General features: G+C 42.3%; 1 protein-coding gene across 5 annotated transcripts; it reads left to right on the forward strand.

Annotated features, from left to right (window-relative positions):
• The first annotated feature begins 1,232 nt into the window (after positions 1-1,232).
• On the forward strand, positions 1,233-13,700 carry LOC109956405 (acyl-coenzyme A thioesterase 5-like). 5 transcript variants are annotated; one of them, XM_020593495.1, is made up of 14 exons: positions 1,233-1,459; positions 1,860-1,962; positions 2,096-2,197; positions 2,622-2,723; positions 6,161-6,367; positions 6,520-6,619; positions 6,696-6,886; positions 7,575-7,744; positions 8,267-8,386; positions 11,304-11,386; positions 11,618-11,711; positions 12,587-12,667; positions 13,054-13,195; positions 13,289-13,700. In XM_020593495.1, exons 4-14 carry the CDS (start codon positions 2,672-2,674, stop codon positions 13,423-13,425), a joined length of 1,377 nt encoding a protein of 458 aa, XP_020449151.1. In that variant the 5' UTR covers positions 1,233-1,459; positions 1,860-1,962; positions 2,096-2,197; positions 2,622-2,671; the 3' UTR covers positions 13,426-13,700. The 5 variants fall into 5 exon arrangements, with proteins under 5 accessions (XP_020449151.1, XP_020449150.1, XP_020449149.1 ...); XM_020593494.1 differs by having other exon boundaries at positions 1,235-1,359; positions 1,770-1,962; XM_020593493.1 differs by having other exon boundaries at positions 1,236-1,459; positions 1,770-1,962.
• The last annotated feature ends 2,142 nt before the right edge of the window (positions 13,701-15,842 follow it).

Raw genomic sequence — 15,842 nt, forward strand, 5'->3', positions numbered from 1 at the left:
GTGTGAAGACGTGGACACTTAACCAATCAATGGTGACTGCTCTGTGCGCATGCACCACCTATCCCCTCGCAGTCCTGGGACTCGATATTAGTACCGGTGCTACCTCCTGAGGGGTGGTGAAATTCAGGCCTCAGAATGTACCTCCAAAGCAGGCCAAGTGTAGTGAAAACAAACGCAGAATCTGTGATGAGTGTTACTAAGCGTGACACATTTTGTTATGGTCCTATAATGGAAAAACCTCTACTATAGGGATTCAACACCTTTATGGGGACAAAAAAACAGAAATTCCCAGAACATTGCGCATTAAATTTTATAGTGAAGAATTTGTTTGAGGTTAGCTTTAGGTTAATGTTAGGGTACGGGTTAGTTGACATGGTTAATTTTAGGGTAAGTCTCCAGGAAATGAATGTGAGTTATTGTAAAGTCCCCTAAAGTGACTGAAACAGGGGTGAACAGCTGAGGAGGTGTGGCTCAGCACCTTTCTCACTGAACTGAACTTTAACCTCTTAACTCGGGGAATATGCTTTTTTTAACGTATTGAGTTATTAGCATTATAAGCCTCGTAGCATCCAGGCGACTGCTGGGAGGATCAGGTCATTCATCATCACTACATGTCTAAAAATAAACTGCTGAAATAAATAAGAATGATTTGAGGAACACATTTATTGCTGTTATCATACAGCATCTGGTTGGAAGAGATGAAGGTAAAACATAGTTTGTGTTTCTTCTGTCTCTAAGCTAGTCTAGATACAGGTTAGCAAGTGTCTAAGTAGTGTAGGCTACATATTGTAAAATTGGCAGGGTTAAGGAGCCAGACACCAAAACTGCCTCTTCTGTGCTCAAGGAAGCCACTCTTTCATTACACACACAGCCGGGGAACACACAGCAACAACAGAACACACTGAACACCCATTCAACGAGTGCCACCAAGTCCAAACTATATACAGCCTGCACAGAGGGGCATTCTGGGACTTTCTCCCCTCAGGCATGGAGGGGGATCTGTCTAGCATTTCTTTCCCCTCCTGTGTATTTTGACAACAGACATTTGAATATATCACTTAAATAGCTTGTATAGCCCTTCAACTGCCATAAAACATTCTCACTCATGAAAACAGGAAGTTTTAACAGTTTAGTACTGTTATTGAGAGAACTGGGATTGGTGGAATTCGAAATAAATTTTCATTCGTTCATTACGCTGGTTTACACTCCAGCATAGTTGGTGGTAATGCACCTTAGTGTTGGATGACGACCGCTTTTAAATAAAACGAAGAAGAAATGGAGGTGTAAGAAGAAGGAGGAGGCGAAGAAGATGATGAAGATGCGACTCACCAGCCGCCATATTGCATCGGGCGTGTTATGGTTAAGTCAAATAGTAGAAAATGCCCGACGTTTGTTCCGCTTTTGGATGTTCCAATAGAAGAAATGCCAGAACCAAGGAGCAGGGAATAACATTTCATACGTAGGAACATGTCTTATAGTACCTCACTTTTACGAATGTGTTGAATTTAGCTCGTAAGCTAGCCCTGCTCTTAAGCTAACAAAGTGACCGTCGATATATTTAGTATTTTATGTTCCCATAAGACTAATGAATTAGTAAGATGTTAAAATGATATGTATCAATCATTTGTGTTACTGTGATAAGTAGCAGTAAATCGTCCTCCTTAAAGTGTTTGTTTTAAACTATTTAATGACGCTACTGTAACTAAAACGTCAGCAACACGCACGTATAGATGTGCGTTGTGTTTCTGATGGGCTTGTTTTGTGTGTAGATTCCCAAAAGATAAAGTGAGAAGGAAGGCGTGGACATTGGCACTGCGGAGAAAGGATTTTGTGCCAAGTAACCACTCCGTTGTTTGCAGCTGCCATTTCAAGCCAGAAGACTTTGATACGACTGGACAGACAACGCGTTTAAGGGAAGGAGTTGTACCCTCGATTTTCGCATTTCCACGTCGTTTTGGAAAAGTTAGTGCCATTTTCAAATTGTTTATTATATACATTCTCAATCTGAAACTAATGTGTAATGCTCCATAAACCAAACACTAAAAATAATCAGTTTTGTGCATATGACTTGGATAACTTGTTACTCTGTCTCCAGGCACCCAGTAAACCCAGGCTAAGTAGGACATCACAAAAAGCTGCTGCAGAATGTCCAGATGTTCATGTTCAGCCATCACAGAACTTGAAGGAGCCAGTCTCAGTGAGTTCTGCAGTTGCTGGGTTAAAAATCTTTGCAGAATGCACTTCCCAGCCAGATTAAAAGTGGCGCATGCACACTTCTGCCTTAACATCTGTGTTTATGAAGCTCAGAATGTTTCATTTTAGGGGGAAACTGTCATAAATGTATGGATTCAATTATATTGTATATTTCAATTATATTAATTATATTTTGAGCTTCATAAACACAGATGTTAAGGCGGAAATGTTGTATTGAAGTTCATACAATTGTACAGGCGGGACTCCTAATTTGGCCGACCAATGTGTTTACTCATACAAAATATGGAAAATATTTTTAAGTTATGATAAAAAAATGTTTTTCAATATTATCAATATGCTCCTAACAAAATGAAAATGTTTTATGCATACTGACATAAATACATTTTTACTCTTTATTTTATCTCCAGGTGCCCAGCACACCCAGTTCAAGTAGGACCCCACAAAATGCTCCTGCAGTATGTCCAGATGTTCGTGTGCAGCTGTCACAGAACCCCAAGGAGTCCACCTCAGTGAGTGATGCAGTTGCTCTTTTAAACAGAATGCAGGGTTTACAATTGCAAGAAAAAGCCACGGCACTGTTTGCAATTTCTTGTTTTTCTGCTTAAATTGGTCACGAACTGTGATCTGATCTTCACCAGAGTCACAAACACAATATTTTTAAGATGATAAAACACAAACAGTCATGATCTTTCATGTCTCTATTGAACACACCCATTAAACATACACAGTGATGGTGGACAAAGTAATGGCAACAGTGTTTTAATAACTGGCTGAACCACCTTTGGCAACAGTAACCTCCTGTAGCTGTGGATCAGACCTGCACAACATCCAGGAGGAATTCTGAGCCATTCTTCTTCACAGGGTTGCTTCAGCTCAGCCATAATCGTAGGACGTCTGGTTTGAACGTCTTGAGGTCATTCCACAGCATCTCTATTGGGCTGAGGTCTGGGCTCTGGCTGGGCCACTCCAAAAGGAGGATTTTATGTCTCTGAAGCCATTCTGTAGTAGTTTTACTCGAATGTTTAGGGCAATTGTTCTACTGCATCATCCAGCCTGTTCTGAGCTTCAGCTTGCTAGCAGCCACCCTGACATCTTCCTCTAGGATAAACTTGGGAATTCATTTTCCCTCCACAATGACAAGTGGTCCAGGTGCAGAGGCAGCAAAGCAAGCTCCTCCACCGTACTTCAATGGTTTCATGTTGGTAAACAGTTCTCTTTATACACCATACATAGTGCTGTGTGGTGTTCTTCCAGTGCCATTATTTTTTTTTCTTGCGACTGTATTATATTTACATATAAAATAATTTAAACTTATTATAAACATGTATGCATTTCAGGACCATCAGTATGCCCTTGACCCAGTTAAAATAAAGAAGACATTAATTGAGGCTCAGGCAATGGTGGAGAAATTGCACCGGGACTTAAGAAATGCCAAGGATCGAGAAAGAAGGCACAAGAGGACTGTGCAGTCCCTGCTGGAGGATTTAAAACAGAGGAACATGGTTACAGAAGAACTGCAGCAGAAGCTTGACTTCTATTCTGGCTTACTGGATTACCCAGACCCTCCTTTATGAGATTAAGCATGTCTAACATGCACTGAATAATTTGGTGGTTCAAATTAAAGTCTCGTCACTTAGTGTTATATTGTAGTCTGACCTGTGTTCTGAAATGTCTACTGAAAAGCAAGTTAATAAAGCTTGATGACATTTTTAAAACTATCTTTTAAAACTCTACTCAATACTTTCCAATGTTACAGCATTTCATTTCCATTTGAGAATGTTAATGCTGTAACGTTGGATCTCAGCCACCTGTGAAGCAGCTTTGTGTGTCTAACAAGAATGCTGTGGTTCATATTGCAGGTTGTGTTGCAGGTGATGACGCAGTGTTTGTGTGATATATGTATGTGGTAACTGTGAGCTTGTGCCAGCATCTTTAGCTACCACCTGCTAACCTTGAAAAACAATGGAGGCCTAATAATTTCAAGCATACGTACAAGTGAGTCATCCAACAGCCCACAAACATTGCAGTAGCACATCGGTGCTGCTCCCTGGTCAACTGTGTTGTCCGATCTCGTGTTCAGAGGATGATTGATGTCTGTGTAACACTTGGTAGAAACTCAGCATGGTGTTGATAATCAGTTTATTCTGTAGCTTGAGCAGCTCTCATAAGATGAGATAAAACCATGTACTCTTTAAGAAGGCAGCTGTGTAGTGTTGTTAAAGCAGGGTTAAAAAAAAGAACATCTCCGTCATGGCTGTGAGTGAAAATGTGACTGTCTCTGTGCAGCCATGAGCATGTGCCTTTTTGACAAGGAACCAACCAAGAACGTACCTGAGGAAACACTTTACTATAGGCTGAATTTGTATTATTCATCTTGTAAAAATGCAGCTCTACATAATTATCTTGATGCTTTATTTATTTATAATTTTACAATTGACCACGTATCCTTATGATAAATACATGTCTGGGATTTGTAATAAAATAAATCGGAGTAAAATTGAGTAATGATATTAACTGCGGCCAGGTTATGCCTTCTACCACCATGCACATGATTTAAATGGTTGTCGGCCCAAAATGGCGCCCGCGTTGACGCATTGCCGCAAAGAACAGCAGCGGGTCATAAAAAATCACAGATATTTGTATATCGATGGAGAGCGTCGATATGAAACCGAAACTTCAGCATTGCCTTCCAGACGCAATGCAGTGTTCGTTACATATTGGAGTTCGGAAGTGTCCGGTCCCGTACTTGGGGGAAAAATATGATAGAACGGCGACGCTCGAAGACTGGACTCGGGCCAAGCTCATGTACCCTGACTTCAGAGAAGCAGTTCTGACGTCTATCATAATGGCAGCATCCACAGAAACTGGTTTTGAATGGTCTTCAGTGGGGGAAAAAAAAAAAATCACATTTGGAATTACTGTTACGTGCCTAAGAACAAAATTGAAGCAAAAGTGGAGTAGCAAAAGGCTGTTTGATGTTATATTTTGTTAAAGCATCCAGTTCTGGAGCTTTGATATTTTTAATGCTTTATTATATGATTCTTTAAAAAATGTGTCAAACAATTCATATAATATCGGGTGCGATTTGGTACACTTGCACCACACAGCCATGGTAATCTGACGAGTAGCTCGGGGCACACATGCTGATTGTTGACATTTAGCGCTATCTATTGGTCGTGATTCGTGTACGAATTGAGCCCCTTTTCAGAGTTTTCTGATCTCCGATGTAAAGCGAACGCAACATTCCTAAACGCTCCAACAGCAAATCTCTGTAAACTGAGTCGACGGCGCCATCTTGTGGTCGGTAGTTTCTGCCGTAGTTTGAAGTTTGACGTGTTGAGGTTGAAAGACAGACGTATTTGCCGTGGTAATGTTTGATCAGAGACGATGTCCACGTTGTTTCTGCACTTTGTCCCAAATATAACCCCGGGAGACGCCGAACAAAATTAGCCCACAGACGACAAAGCCGAAGACAGCAGCCCCAGCTAAAGTCCAAGTTACTCTGCTCATAGAGAAACAGTAAGTACTTAATACACTTAACGTTAGTTTAGATTAATTAATAGTCATGCATGTATAGGAAGTTTGGGGCGACAGCGGCACGGTGGATAGAGCAACAGCCTCCTAACCGCAAGATTGAGGGTTCGAACCTGGGTGCCGTTCGCACGCAGCGGCCCGGGACCCTCGCTTCGTTGTACGTGTTAAAAATAAAGCTTCTTCTGCTCAGGTAATTAACTTAGTTCAATAAGGTGACAAAACGACGCTGAAGTTGAAATCCGACACAACAGGTAAAGATTCAGGTTGCATTAAACTTGGGGTAAAGTGTAAATCGGTATGTTTTCCGGGTTCTTTCATTTGCTTGTGTTTTGAAAAGGTGTTAAGTTTCCGTTTTGTTTAACCATTCTTCTATTTGTGAAAAGGCTTTATTTGTCTTTGGCTCCTTGATCAGCTCAGCTCAGGATGGACAGGGAACGGTGCTGTGTGAGGCTGTCGGTCCAGCCGTCCAGAGGACTCGTGGATGAGAAGTTCGTTGTCCTGGTCGAGGGCGCCCTCCCTGGAGTCCAGCTGACCGTCCGCGCTGCCCATCAGAGTGAAGATGGACACAGCTGGGAGGCGTTTGCCCACTACAATGCCAACGCCACCGGAGCTGTGAACGGTACATTGCTCAGTACTTAGACCTGAAAAATTAGTTTAGGAATGACGGCAGGTATTGAAAAGTTTGAAGTGCAGATTTTTTTCAATAAAATCTTGCATGGAAAGAATGAACGTCAGCATGGCAAATAATTGTTCTTATTTTTTACATTACAGTTGCAAAGGACCCCAGTCTGGGTGGGACATATTCTGGGGTTGAACCCATGGGCCTGCTGTGGAGCCTCAGACCGGTTCCAGGCAGTATACCTGGACTCAGGTACGTCAACCAGACCAGAACTGTTCAGATGATACCAATTCAGTCTTAATTGGTATCATCTTCCACCATCCCTCAGGATGAGGAAGATGAACATCCAGACTCCCATGGTGGTCACTATCTCAGTGTACCAGGGTCAGCTGACTGAGGGTTTCGTGGATGAGGTGCCGCTGGCCAGTGTGGTGGTGGAGCGCTGGTACATGGCTCCAGGTGTCCGCAGGATCCCGATCACCGAGGGCGGACTCACTGCAACTCTTTTTCTGCCCCCAGGTAGGACCAGAGGCGAGTCTGGAGAGAGGTGTTCTGTGAGCGTAGATCAGACCAGCACCGGAATCTTGAACTAGATGTAATGTGCAGCTTGAAGCTGATGAATAGAGAAGAGTACATACCGGAAAACTATTAGAGGTTGAACACCAAGCTGGAAGTAGTTTTAGGTCAGACAGGGGATGACAAGCACCTGGGCTGCCTCCCTAGCAGGAACATGCACCTTCTGTTGTACAGGAGGGCGCTACTGCTGTGTTACTGTAAGAGCATGACATTTTGTCATGCAAATTTTACATTATCAGTTTTGACACCACCAGAGTGTTTTTAGTGATGGACAGGCCTCGATGTAGGCTTCATTTTCCCTAAAAGAGCTTGAGCTCAGTCTTGTTCTGGTTGAGTTTGTGTTCACGCATATGGTGGCAAAAGGATGGGCCAGCAGCATCTGTCACTCATTGTGAATGAGACCTGGCTGTGCAGCCCTGTGTGCCCCATGGAGCTCAACAGGTTCAAAAAATGCCCAGTTACACTACAGGGGAAAGGAGGAGGAACACTCAGCTGTATGCTTTATGCTTGAGCTGTTAGCCAAAGTTCATGTAGTTAACCTGTAGTTAATCCAGAGTAGCAGAAACATAAAAAAAACACACAATCGTCATCATGTGAACTGATTGTTTGTGGTGTTTTGACTTGTGTGAAGGACCTGGACCTTTCCCCGGTCTCCTGGACCTGTGGGGGGGTGGCGGGCAGTTAGTGGAGTACCGTGCAGTGCTGCTGGCCTCTCATGGCATCGCCTCTCTGGCTCTCGACTACCTGACGAATAAAATGGTAGTGGAAACAGGCAAGATGGTGGACAACCAGTACTTTGAGGTAAATCTGATGAGTCTCAAAATATCTCAAGCATTTTGTAAAACCCTTAATATACTGGTCACTAGGGAGCAGCAGGACTCCATGACAGGCTGATAAGGTTTTCACCTTTTAAAGTATTTGTGGTTAACATGATCTTAACTTGTGTTTATTTGTGCTCAGTTGAGGTGGTTGAAGCTACAACACAAGTTGCACCAGTGTCTGATCCATAATGTACATATGCAGATCTAAGAACAGAATGTAAAGAGATGGACAACAGTCAACTTAATGAGGTCCTTAGAATCAGTCCGAGAGTTGACAACAGTGTTTGTACTGATTTGTGCCTGAAACAAAGAGATTCATGCTGTAAAAACATATGTGCATGGGTTATTATTTTTCAAAACCATTTTCACCCACTGATATATGTTGTACATGATCAAAATGGCTCAAATTCAAACAAACCAGCCAGTTAAAACTGGTTGGTTTGTTTGAATTTCTCACGACAGTCTTTGCTGATGTGTACTCTGCCATGTTGTCCTGCTACAGACAGCCTATAGTGTCCTGCGGGAGCATCCTCAGATCCTCGGCAGCAGGATCGCCATGCTGGGCCTTTCCTTCGGCGCCAGTGTCACTTTCAAACTGGCTGTTTACTCCCAAGTGGTAAAGGTAAGTCAAGTATAACTGAAACTTATTTTCATCATTGTAACGTTGCCACAAAAATAGGCATTTTGGTTTATTACTTGCTGTCTTCCTGAGAATTGGATGTGGAGCTAAATATGAAGATATGAGCTCTGAGGAAACAGCTGGTTAAAGCTGCTTTGCATGAAGACTAGAAACCCTGGGAAAGAGCTAGCCTGCTAACATGTCTTTCTCAAGGTAGCACTGTCACCTCACAGCAAGAAGGTTCCGGGTTTGAGCTTCAGCTGACCCGGGGCCTTTCTCTGTGGAGTCAGCATGTTCTCCCTGTGCCTATGTGGATTCTCTTTGGGTACTCTGGTTTCCTCCCACAGTCCAAAGACATGCAGCTTAGGTTGACCGGAGACTCTAAATTGCTTAGGAGCCGTAGGAGTGGTTGTCTGTGTCAGCTCTGTGATAGACTATTGACCTGTCCTGGGTGGACCCCGCCTCTCACCCAGTGTCAGCTGGTATTGGCTCCAACCTATATGGATGGATGGATGAACTGCATTTCAGCATGTTTACCATAGTATTTCTGCTTAGAGTTATCGCTGCCTGTGAAGCTTTAAGAAGATGAGCTTGAGATAATTGATAGTGGGCCCCATAAAGTTTTTAGGTCAGTCCTTCCTAATCATGTTGTGGTAGTTTTTCTGTTCTATTTCACTTATTGAAACTAATCTGTCCACTGTCCATGCAGATTCTAGTCACCCAGGACACAGTAAGCTGAAAAAAAAATGTAGAAAAAAATCAACTGGACTAGATTTCTAGGTCGAAAGACGTTTCACCTCTCATCCAAGAGGCTTCATCAGTTCTGCCCGACTGGTGTTGAACCAGAGATATTTATTCCCCTCTGTGGTGTTTCAGTCCTTTGAAGGCCAACAATGTCCCCTACCAACTGAGTCGTTGCAGCCCAGTATCGGTGAGAGTCGTTACCTGTCTTTGAAACCTCCCTTGTGGACCGACACCTATTGTCCTGGTGGACATGTTTGGGCAGAGATCTCAAAACAGGATTGTAGATCGATGGCAAGTTGTGTCTTAGTCCACCACCCCTCGTTTGTGAAGTGGCTGCTTAGTTTCATCAATGTACAAGTCGTTACACTCCTGACTACACTTAACTGCATACACCACATCACTCTGTTTATGTCTGGGTGTTTTGTCTTTTGGGTGGACCAGTCTCTGCCGCAGGGTGTTCCCTGGTTTAAAGTTAACTGGAATATTGTGGTTGTGAAAGATCCCTGTTAGCTTCTCTGCCACATAAGGGATGACAGTGTTTTCCCCACTTGTTTCTGGTTGAAGTGGATGTTGTGAGTCATGTTGTACCCGGTACTTTTTACCATACTGACTCTGAGAGACGAGGCAGTCCAAGTAACTTCAAAACAGTGCTGATTTATTCCATGAACACAGGTAAAAATTAACATTACACACTCGGGTATCTTGCACCTCCAACCTGCTCGCAGGCATACCATACTGACTCTGAGAGACGAGGCAGTCCAAGTAACTACAAAACAGTGCTGAATTATTCCATGAACACAGGTAAAAATTAACATTACACGCTCAGGCATCTTGCACCTCCAAGCTGCACATAGGGAGATGAAAGATGAAAAATCAATGTGTGTGTGTGTGTGTGTGTGTGTGTGTGTGTTGATTAAGTGGTGTGTATCTAAAAACATTCTGACAGGACATTCAGTAACATGTCCTGACATTAGGCATAAGAAGATATTATGATTATGATTAAACACATCATACAGTAATCAACTCTCTATCTAGTTATCCTTGACCATAAACAACCTGGAGTAACTCATGAAAATGACTAAGCATTTAACAGCCTGAGCTAGACATCCTGTCTACACTAAACATTTCTAATACAACAAGTACCTAACCAATATCTATCTGACTAAAAATACCTAACAGTCAAAAAGCAGGTATTGGTCCGTGTGTGTAGGTTTCTGATATACTTCTACCTTCAGGCTTCTGCCCCCTCCCAAGTGGACTGCACAATCCAAAAAGGCCAGACAGTCATCTCTGGCATCCTCATGAAAGAACTTAATGTTGATATCCACAGAGTTGTGGATATCCCTTATGTGGCTGGTCATTGTTGGCCTTCAAAGGACTGAAACACCACTGATGGGGATAAATATCTCTGGCTCAACGCCAGTCGGGCAGAACTGATGAGGCCTCTTGGATGAGAGGTGAAATGTCGTTGACCTAAAACCAAGTCCAGTTGATTTTTTTTTTCAAAATTTATTTTCTACATTTTTTTCAGCTTACCTGTCAACTGAAATCATCTCATCTCATTTCTTAGATGAGCCTGTATAAACATAATAATAATAATAAAACTTTATTTATATAGCACTTTACAACTCCAGCAGAGCCCAGAGTGCTTCATAGCAGAACATGTATAACTGCTAAAAAACACTACTAAAACAATACAACTTAAACAAAATAAAACACAGAATTTCAAGGCAGAAGCAGTAAAAAAAACTTCCATATCAGAATACAACTGGAATAAAACAACAAGTTAAAAATGTCTCTTTAGAAGGAGGTAAGACGGGTTAAGCACCAAAAGCCTGTCTAAAAAGCTGGGTTTTTAGAGTTGACTAAAAGCCACCAGCTCGGTTATGGACCATAGCTCTAGCGGTAGAGAATTCCAGAGTCTGGGGCCATACACAGCAAAAGAACCATCACCCCCCATTTTTTGTATGAAGACCGTGGGACAACCAAGGACTGATGTTTTGAGGAGCACAGAGCTCTGCGCGGAGCATAAATAGACAGAAGATCAGACCGGTAGGATGAGACTGCAACTTGGTATGGACAAGTCTTTCCATAACCTTAGATAAAAAAAGGCAACCTCTGTATATTCAAAGTGTGTGTGTGTGCGTGTGTGTGTGTGTGTTTGTCTGTCTCCCAGCTCAGGTGTGCCGTGTGTATTGGTGGGAGTCATGTGCAGCTGGTTGAAGGATCGGTGGAACAAATGCTGAGTGTTTTTAATGAGTAAGTTGGTCCACTGTCAGTTATGACTTCTTTTCAACAGCTCAACCAGAACTGGTAAAACTTTCAAAATGTGTTGAGATTGAATCTGGAATGAAAAACAGATTCATACCAAGTAAATGGAAAGAAAAATAAGGAGACAAACTAATATGAATCTGAGGCTTGGGTTTGGCCAAGTCATCATCTGTCAGAGATTTGGAAGAGGTCATTCTTTTCTTTCTTTTGCCCGAGCAGACATGCCAATAAGACTCGGATAAACGAGAAGAACGAGGTGATCTGGCGAGATCTGGTGCTGCCCATCCCCACTGACCCCAAACTCAAAGTGGACGTGAGTACCACCAGCGACCTGGTCCAGTTTTTAGTTCTGTAACTGCTTTTGGGCTCAAACACAAGTGTCTGTTCTGTTTTTTAATGTTATCTTTGCCTTTAGTTGGACAGTTGCCAGTGAGAATTCAATTTATAAAGTTGCAGCCTCTTGGTGTACATCATAACCACTCAACGACCGGCACACTGGTTGTGTAGCAGATGTTTTTAGCTACACAACTCATGAACATTTATTTGTGCAACATTAAAGTGATCGAGACACTTCATGGAGTGTAACTTCCCTTGAACTAGTACATTTTTCTTAAATGCCGCCGCTTCACTGCCACAGGAACCGCCCCGTTCTCAGGCCAGATGGCCAGCTATTGCCTCAGCCTGCCTGGCAGAACACACGTCTGTGTTCCATTGCACAGTGTGAGTGTTGCCCTTACAGAATATGTCATCGTCATGTCTTCTACACGATGTCATCACTAGGTGCCCAACACAGCAAACATGGAGTCTGCAAATACAGCAGTTTGTACTGGCTTCTTTTTTTGTTTCTTTGTGACGTGCTGTTGTCTCCTTCTCTTCCTTTTTTTTTTTTTTTTTAAAGACTGTGGGTCTCCTCCTTTGCCTGAGGAACTTCCTCAGAATGTAGTGACATGACATAGACATTGGGTTGGGGGTGGAGTAGCGTGCTCTTGGTCCTGCTTCTGTGCAGGATGATATATCACGCTTTTCAGCATGGCCACAGCCCACTTGTAAGACATTCAAATCAGGCAAATGGTACAATATGACTACAGGACGGTTCTTGGAGGCAGTGGAAAGACAGCTTTAATTGTCTTTAATTCCAAGCTGCAGCCAGTGATGAGCTGTGAACAGCTGCTGTTTGTCTCTGAGCAGGTTGGAAGAATCCGGTGTCCTCTGCTGCTGGTTGTAGGTGAGGACGATCAGAGCTGGCCTGCCCACGAGTCTGCAATGGATGTGAGTGTACTGACATGATGACATCCTGTGTGAATGAACCATCTTAGTCCAGAGGTTTGGAGTCTGGTTAGAAACTGGGTGAACAGTTTCAGGGATATAAGGAATCCTAACATGGCCAATGCTGAGTGAACACACAAGACAACAAGTGTGTGTGTGTGCCCTGTACTTATACAAACATTGGTTTTACATATTGGATGCTTGCACTGCATCACTGCAGGACAGTGCTGTGGTGTGTGTTGTTGAGTACTCTTTACTGTGGGTGACATGCGCAGGCTGTCCGCTTGTCTTTATAGTTTTACTCTCTCTTGTTGGGCACGTGTCAGTTCTGCGCATCAGAAAAGTATCTGACAAATTCGAGAATATGCTTTGAACCTCCTGTTTTCCAGATGAAGGAGATGATGGAGCGGGCGGGGAACAGCAACCTGCTGACCATTCTGTCGTACCCGAACGCTGGTCACCTGATCGAACCTCCGTACACGCCGCACACCCGAGCCAGCAGGTTCAGAGAATTCAGAGGAAATCAGACTTGTAGGTTCACTTTCAGATTGGAAGGTGGTTGGTGATTCGAGGGTTAGGTGCCAAAGTCAGGACCTGAGTTTCTGTTGCCTCGTGTCTTTGCAGTTATGGCTCTGTGGGGCGGAGAGATGGTGGCACATTCTCGTGCTCAGGAAGACGCCTGGAGGAAGATACTGGTCTTTCTGAGGGAGAATCTGTACGGCGGATCAAACCCTGGTCCAGCCTCACTTTCAAACCTGTAATCGAGGTGACCAAGGCTAATAAATACAGTCACTGGGTGAGAGGAGTTATTTCCAGGTGCTGCTGGTTTTGGATGTAAAGATCCCATAAAATTTTCCTAGAGTTGATGTTACGTGTCTCACAGTTGAAGTACTTCTGTGGCTTGGATGGGCATTAAACTTTTCTTATTGCATCATCAGTACAAAAGATAAATCAATCTTATATTTATAAGATGCAATAAAGATGGCACATTTTATTAATGGAGCACTTATCAAATTGCTTTCTAAGGAAAAAAAAAGCAAAAAAAAAGAAGGATACTAAAAGAAATAATATTATGAAAGTTCATCAATTAACTTCATGCAAAGTGCAGGAAACAAACAAAACCTAATCCGCATTTGGTGTCATCACCTTGAATACATGTTTTGAATTCAGTACAGCCCTTCTGGCGTCTTCTCCGTGACTGTTGCAGCTGAGCTTCATGTTATTCAGTTGCCCAGTCAGGTTAGCGAAGCCTTCTGTAAATTAGAAAAGAAATCTATAAATATGAGGACAGGTCCTTTGTCCAGCGCATATGGCTTTATGTCTGTGTTTTTGGAACCAGAGCTCGAGAATAAAGCCTGTAACGTGAGAAATGACTGCCATATGGAATTCTTCCGGCCACCAGTTTCTCAGATTGAACCATAATCCTTTCAACTACACACAGTATATTGCGCTTTTCCAAAATGGACATTTGCTGCTTGTTTGGTGTTGATGAGAAATCCCTGTTTAACAGCCAAGATCCTCTGCATGTAAACGGCACATTCCGTCTCTCATGCTCTACATGTAAGCCATATTTTGATGTAACATTCTTTTTTTGACATAATAAATATGAAGGCTGGACTGAGATAAATTATGGAGGCAGACAAAAACAGAAAGAATCCTCTCCTCCTGAGATTTTACCAGATTAATTTTTTTATTTTCATATTCACACCTGATGGTGCAGATCTCCCTGGAGTCTCACAAAAAAGCCTTTTCACATATAACCGCGTGTCCTCAGGACCTTAGCATACACAGTGTCCTAGTAATCCTACAGACGCACCAGCATTGTACTGGGCTGCTGATGCCTTCATGTTATCACCACACTGAATCTGGAGTTTCGGTGGCTCGATGGCACTATCTTACTGTCCAGACAAAGTGGCGTTTCTGTGGGTGGAGACTGACGCACCAACCAGCTGAACTTCAGATGGTTTAAATAGAGCTCAATCGTTGGTTCTTTTGCTGTTTTAGAGATTGAGTCGCACAGTTTGTGTCACAGTTCTGTTTCCAAACTCTGTGAGGAGTTTAAGAGGAGGAGACACAGACTGAGATCAATTGACGACAAACCTGAAGACACCTGCTTTAAGGGGTTCTCACTACTTGAACAGTAAGTAGTTCAGACCATTGTGTGATTATACCTTAACCGAGGACTCGCATGTAATTGTAGAAAAAAGTATTACAACAAGGCAATTCAAACACATTAAGACACAATATAAAAGAAAAACAAGACGACAGAAAGAAACCAGAGTAAAATAAAATAGAAACTAACCAACAGTATACAAAGTAGATAAAATTAGAAATCACACTTTATTTTACAGAATTTTTCAGAAAGGTAATGGCGGTTTAGGAGGAAATACAGGAGCAGATACCAAAGCATTTGTTTGCATTTATTCATTTATTTGCAGAGGAACATTAAACTCTAAGTAAACATTTACTTTGCTTGTACTGAAGGTACATTTGTACCTTACCAGAAGACAAAGTTCACATCTTTGCACATATGGCTGAGCTGCTGGGAACTGCAGTTTACTGTGTACGTGTTCTAAGTGTTCACTTTTCTGTACTGAATGCTTTTACTTTTAAAACCTAAAGTATAATTTGTGATTGTTTCCCCTGTTTTCCTGCCAGTTTTACTGAAGTAAAGATTGAATCCTTCCTCCACCACTTCCCTGTACAGAGCCCAGCGTTGTTTGATATTTAATATTTATTTATTGGAAGCAGCTGCCTGAAAACAGGACTGAACAAGCTCAGTAACAGAGATGAAAATAAGAAAAAGATGCCAGCTCCAAAGACAAGAGTTAGACTAGACATGTTGAAACATGGTCTGTGTAACAGCTTAATATTTCCGAATTCATTTATCAGTGAAATGTCTGTTAACATCATGATTTAATTAGATTTTTGATCTGTAAATAAGTGACAAACCAGTGTTTTAGGCATTTGAACAAATACTAATGCTACTTGGTGAATTGAATTCCCCGTTGTTCATTAATGTACGTTCTGATTGGACAGATAAACAGTAATGATAGTTTTGGTTTTCTTGGTTGATGACTGGATGTATTTGTCTTTGGCTCCTGATTTTTTTTAAGGCTTTATTATATGATTCTTTAAAAATGTGTCAAACAATTCATCGGGTGCGATTTGGTACACT

This window comes from Monopterus albus, unplaced genomic scaffold (genome assembly GCF_001952655.1).
Source record: "Monopterus albus unplaced genomic scaffold, M_albus_1.0 scaffold19.1, whole genome shotgun sequence".
Taxonomy (NCBI): domain Eukaryota; kingdom Metazoa; phylum Chordata; class Actinopteri; order Synbranchiformes; family Synbranchidae; genus Monopterus; species Monopterus albus.

What these genes read in the sequence shown, in the direction of transcription:
- LOC109956405 (XM_020593495.1), top strand. Translation starts at nt 2,672, where the DNA reads ATGTCCAGATGTTCGTGTGCAGCTGTCACAGAACCCCAAGGAGTCCAC. An exon ending in GGCAGTATACCTGGACTCAG is followed by an intron (nt 6,620 to 6,695) that starts GTACGTCAACCA and finishes ACCATCCCTCAG; the next exon opens with GATGAGGAAGATGAACATCC. An exon ending in ACCCCAAACTCAAAGTGGAC is followed by an intron (nt 11,712 to 12,586) that starts GTGAGTACCACC and finishes GTCTCTGAGCAG; the next exon opens with GTTGGAAGAATCCGGTGTCC.